This window comes from Styela clava, chromosome 12 (genome assembly GCF_964204865.1).
Source record: "Styela clava chromosome 12, kaStyClav1.hap1.2, whole genome shotgun sequence".
Taxonomy (NCBI): Eukaryota; Metazoa; Chordata; class Ascidiacea; order Stolidobranchia; family Styelidae; genus Styela; species Styela clava.
In genome coordinates this window covers 7887971-7894124 of record NC_135261.1, presented here as the reverse complement: position 1 = coordinate 7894124, position 6154 = coordinate 7887971, and the positions used below count along the sequence as shown (strand labels likewise).

General features: G+C 34.9%; 1 protein-coding gene across 1 annotated transcript; it reads right to left on the bottom strand.

Annotated features, from left to right (window-relative positions):
* Positions 1 to 26: 26 nt before the first annotated feature.
* Positions 27 to 5607, bottom strand: LOC120330099 (uncharacterized). The gene is made up of 9 exons (XM_039396925.2): positions 5234 to 5607; positions 4912 to 5103; positions 4453 to 4541; positions 4283 to 4319; positions 4002 to 4160; positions 3550 to 3678; positions 2752 to 2906; positions 2049 to 2166; positions 27 to 1099 (listed from the first exon to the last, which is right to left on the bottom strand). Exons 1-9 carry the CDS (start codon positions 5571 to 5573, stop codon positions 930 to 932), a joined length of 1389 nt encoding a protein of 462 aa, XP_039252859.2. The 5' UTR covers positions 5574 to 5607; the 3' UTR covers positions 27 to 929.
* Between the last annotated feature and the right edge of the window lie 547 nt (positions 5608 to 6154).

Sequence of the window (6154 nt, the reverse complement as noted above, 5' to 3'; positions counted from 1 at the left end):
TCATGCTTGACGGAGGTTTACAGAATTGTTATAGAATTTCATTATTTATTTTTTAATATTTTTTATTATCTAATTATACATAATAATTTACAATAATTGACTTTATTTTTGGCGTTGTACAACACATTTGACAGTATATATACATTGGGTCAGGAGAATGAAAGATCTTCATTGGTCTTGAATATTGACTTACACAAAACAATGTTACCAAAGTCACTGTGCTATACAATTTTTCAATATTGTTTTAATAACTTAATTAATTAAAAGCTGGTGTTGACGTCGCTTGTAAAATATAAATCTTTCTTTCATTCACAAGAGACCCCACCCAGTTGGGAGTAATCTGCAGTTTGTCGCACTCGAGTGGAGAGGAAATGAACAAAATGGAACTCAAATTGTCATTATACTCAGAAATTTGGATCCCCATCAAAGATTGGTATTATTTAGTTGATATCGAGATACTGTTACCGTGTATCCCCCAAAATAAGACCTAGCTTAAAAATAATACCTAGCCTGAAAAATGATTCAAATATAGGCACTTCCCTAAAATAAGACTTAGTTGATAGCGATTTATTTATATAAAAATGTGTTATTTATAAGTAAATGGATATCGGTTCTCGCATTTTGTATATTTGAAAATCTCGTAATTCTCTACTTTGTAATTTTGTTTTGATAAATGAAAGAAGAAGACATCCCGCAAAAATAAGCCCTAATGTTATTTTTTGAGATAAAATTGAAATAAGACCCTGTCTTATTTTCGGAGAAACGAGGTACGTGTCCCAGGCTTGAAGAAGTGGGTCTCCTGCTAATCTCAATCTATCTCAGTACTTATGTTTGTGTCAAAATAGTATTACAATTGTCTTAGCTCAATAAAGATAACCAAAAAAACAAATCTAAAATTAAATTCAGTCACTTAAAACCGATTATGTGTTTCAGTCATAGCACTTGAGCTTTCCAAGGGTAAAATGAGCAGCTTCCCATGCTTCACCAACATCCCCGAATCTCAGTTGCATTATGGGTAGTAGAGTTCTGTTTGTAATGGTGCCTTCGTCCTCTCTATGTTTGCTATCGTTGATATTGCAGTAACAACCTGGACAAGTATCTGAAAAATGAAAGTTGTAAGATCTGGAGAATGTCATGGCATATAGAATTGATTGATTTAGAAATAAAAACAATGTCTGAATTGAACGACATCTATCTGATGGTATAAAACGGGCAATGTCAAAACATCATATCTCAGAATTTAGCCATCGACAAGGTATGAGAATGGATAGCAACTCACGTACTGTCTCATTAATAAACTGATATCTAGCGATATTATAGCTACGAATTCTGATATGAAGAAGTTTTTTGGGCAATAACGCCTGCACGCACAGGTGGTTGATGAAGTGACCACCTCGTCCACATGGGTACCGGTCTTTTATAAATAAACAACAGAACAATTATATGGACACAAAGGTCTAATGCGTAAGTTGAAAGGTTAATTTCGAAGGAAAATACCGTATTTGCAACGATAACTCGACCGTTTATTACAAAATTTACTTTTACTTAACATTTACCTCATCCATGCGCCGCCAAACGTAGGCCGACGAACATAACAATCGGTACCGATAACTGGCAAGGCCAAGCAGCGAGGTTGCAAAACGAAACCAAAGACGGCCGTCACGTCTGCGGTCACGCTTGACAGAATAACAGCAGTGTGCGGGTAAATTGAACGCAAACAGCCTAATTTCAGTAAAATATCGGATATCAGAAAAAACTTTAAAAAATAAAAGAAATAGCCTCCTGGCGACTTCTCCCGTCTTTAAGTACTAAATATTGGAAATCGTCCATTAGTTACGGAAAAAAAAACGAGTTTTCCGCGCCAAACGTCGCCCAACAACAGCGAATCGCAAAACGATCCACATGAACACTCCGTGTACAATAAATTTCTTTTTCAGATACTATCATATTGAAGTGTATTGTACAACTTAGTACAAGTATATATTATGTAATTGTGAGGTCTTGAAATCTACAAATTACAAATCAGATTAATTAAACGGAAATCATACTGTTTGTCTTCGAGCAAGCACAGCTATACTCTTCAACTCCATCATCCCATCTCGTTTCCTTAGTGCCCAATCTGGAAACCCACCATCCGTACTTTAGAGATGAGTGATAGCATTCATACTGTGATTGAAATTTGAAACACTTTATAAATTCAATAGGTTGGCTATCTCGATTATCAATTACGAGATTTTGAACTGGTGGCAAAATTTAGTAAAAACTCATTGAGACTAATGATCATCTAACACTAAAATATTCTATATCAGTAGATCAACGGTTTCCCGTTCTCAGGGTTTTTCGACTCAAATAAATTCGAGTAGGCTCAAGCATATTATGATAGATAGCTTTTACATTATTTTTCCGTTATCTTCCGAACTTTAACAAGTGTTAACCAAAAAGGGATTATACTATTAGATTGAATTTTGTTTTCTATTCTAGCTAATTCGTATGGCAGCAAAAAAACAAATAACTATATTCGATTTGCTGTCATGGCCTTGCCTATTTTCATTTTGTATGTAATTACTTTATGTATACAACAATAAGATGATAGCCATACATACCGTATCAGTTGGGTTTCATTGTATAAAATGGTCATATAATACAGTAAACAAGATTTCATATTAATTCTATAGCATAGTACGTCTCTTGATACCGCCCACGGAGAAGCAATAGTTGCACAACAGATTTCTTCCTATATTATACACTTACTTTTATATATTGTGAACAATATTTTGATGACTCGATTACAGCTTCAATCTGTTGCAAATTTGCCTCATAAGTGATATTTTTAGAATAACAGCCTGCTGGATCGCACCCACTCACATAAATTGTTTCTTCTGAGTCATGGCCTATTTCCGTCACTCCTTAAATTTCAGTAAATTGTGAAATTTTTATATAAATGTGTTATGGTTATCCACCAAATGCCATATAAGGTTGTATATTGAATGTTTTCTCATAATATGGTTGAATATTAGCATATGAATTATGTTAAAATGTTTGTATTCCTTATTATCGATCGACAAATATCAATAAATAACAACTAGCTATAGTTACTCCCAGCATGAAATCCTTCACGCAAAATTTCAAGTGTGCAGTGTATATCGACTATTGTAAGCTAAAAACTTTTTAATATCATATTTAAAATTTCGTAAACGTCTACACGATTCATTTGCAAGTGAAATTGTAATGTATCCAATGAATGTCTGATGTTGTTAATTTTAAGAAATATTGCCATTCAACTATTCGGTTTGTATTTTCTAAGCTAAACCATAACCCAATTTAACAACCGCTGGTTATCACGTTAAGTAAGAAGATTGTGACTCAAATATGAGCAGTTGAGATTCCATGACTATCTAATGCGACAGTTCAATTCTTCCAGCATCTTTGACTTTTGGTAAAAAAGTATGCAGGTAAATATAGCGAATAACATGCAAGTATTCGTTTGAACACAACAAAGAAAAATATATATATATATATTGCAACTTCGTAATTTTTAATCATATTCACCTTTAGTGCGTTGCATATCACATCTTACTATAAATGGTTCAACGTTTCCAGGATTTGGAGAGATTTTATAGTACCCGCTTGTAAATCCAATAACGTTTCTTAGGTCCGTGCATTTTGCATATGTCACCTCTGCGAGGAAAAAGAAATGCAAAAAAGATAGATCATAAAAATTGATAGTTAGAAGAACGGATAATTCTACGCCGTTAAGGAGTACCTTCAGTGAAATGAATTATTTCATGTTTTTAGCATAGCTTTGAATAAAATATTATGCTTTTCGGAGCTGTAATGTTAGATTCTGGTTCGAAATTTACTCGACCTAATTGACAATTACCTTGAGTGCAAAATTATATATGTTTAAGGTTTTGCTACTGTGACATACATACCAAATCAGGGCATTGTTAATTGAAGCAGTATAGGAATGCAGTATAATAATATTCTTTGGTGTGATTCACCTGTGCAGTTTATTCCGTCTCCCGTCCAGCCTTCCTTGCAAAAACAGCCATATCCGAAGTTGGTACCCACGCATACGCCACCCAGCGGATGACATACATTTTCACCCTTGTTGCATCCAGTTGTTGTCTGACCCGATGATGTCGGAGCACCAATTAATTCTGTATATATATATATATACCATATTAAATGCATATAAATTAACAAATGGATGCTGAATATAACAAACAAACTAAATCTTAAAATTCACTCTAATTTTGATAATGGCGATCTTGATACAAACCTTTTAAAAACGAGAAGTTGTCTTCAATTCCGTGTACCTGTAAACAGCAAAACAATAATTAAAATTTAAATAATCCTAACACCAGCAAAGAATAGCCATTTTATAATAAAGCTGTCTGGCCCAGGAAAATAGCAATAGTTGTTGATTATTGATATCCGCCAATAGCATACCTTTCCGAATAGAACGGCCGCCAATAATATTGCTATAAACCCCGCCAGAAACGAGATGACTACCATCACAAAAAAAGCAGTCATTTTCTCTGAAATAAAAGAAGAGAACAATGATCAAATAAATGAACACAAAGATCAAATGTCAAAAAAGGGTTCGCATGATTTAAAATAAAACAGCCAAGTTTCGGATATCAGGACCCGTAGGCCTCGAAAAATTCAAAATAAATAAAATAATGATCATAGCTTTCTAACGACCGCGCCCATCTTCTGGTACTGAAAATTCAATAGCGATTGGTTCAGATGGTGCGCGAATGGGGATTTTTTCACACTAACAAGACTGACAACACCAGTAACAATTGATCAGCATAACGATATGTAGCCTACATTTCGTGTCGAAAATACCATTTGTGTATTTGTTTTGTCATGAATAAAGCACATAGGCTGAATGAAAAATCTTACTCTCTTTTTTAGAATTGAATCCATGTTTGATACTACTATAAAACCGACTCCTTGTGCTCTGTCGGTCACTCTCATTCATTTGAGGAGGTAATTCTGGTATCGACGGAGGAATGGAAAGTTGGGGACTTACACGGGATAGTCTATGTTGCTGAACCTCACTAGCGAATTCGTAAGTCTCTCCTCCTGGATTGCCTGATAAAAATGCATTATTTAGAAATGTAAAAGTTGCAATACAGCGGAAACAATTAAAAAGTAAGAACAAGTTCTCAAACTTGACTGGATATTGAAAACCATCATATATATATATATAATATATACTAACTTCTAGCTCTTGGAACAACGGTACTGTAATACGGCCTCACATTCACAGATAGCTCGCTGGTCCTCCTCGAGGTCGGAAGTGGAATCGGTAGATTCGGCACACTGAGGCTTCGGTCAAACGCATTGTTGTTTGGAATGGTATCGGTAGCCATGCTATAACTATCTGTAGAAGGATCAGACGAATTTACACTCCCATTCATTAGAGTATAGGCTCCACATTGATGATCCCCAATAAAACTGCTTCCGTGTCTTTTACACAAGTTCGATGAATCATCTCGGACACACATAGAGACTTCGTATTGGTTTTCCGCCTCCATTCCAGGTAGCGACGTTTGAGGCATTTTAGTTAAATATATGCATAAATAATTGCAAACCTGAATAAAGCATAAAAAACCTTATTTGAAAAATATGAATCATACATAACTAACGCGCTCTCTTCAATTTATCTTCTGCGAAGTTAATAGAATGGAAAGTTGAGTATGCTCTAGGCCAGGGTAAGTTTCGAGCTCTTACAACATTAATTTTCTATTTAAATGCTTTGCGCTTTAGCATCGCAGAAAAAGGAATGGGTGGGAAATTAACTTCACTCACTTGAACTGTGGCTAATCTCATCGATAACGATAAGTTCGTGTCATTAGTATTCACGTTTTCATTACTTAAAAATGAAAGAGGTTGCTAGAAGCCTACATATTCATCTGAGTTATATGTACGGACCCCGATATGTCACTCCAAATTCTTCTGGTTCTGGCTGTTAATACGTCAGACCACCAATTCTTCCGGTTTACCCCTAAATACATAGCGGTCTGAATTTTTATAGTGGTTTAACAGGATAATGTTTATTTCAGACATCCTATAATACATTTCATCACCGTGCCGATGTACCTGAGCATTGCTCCCTGATTTTTAGTCACCCTCATTTTTC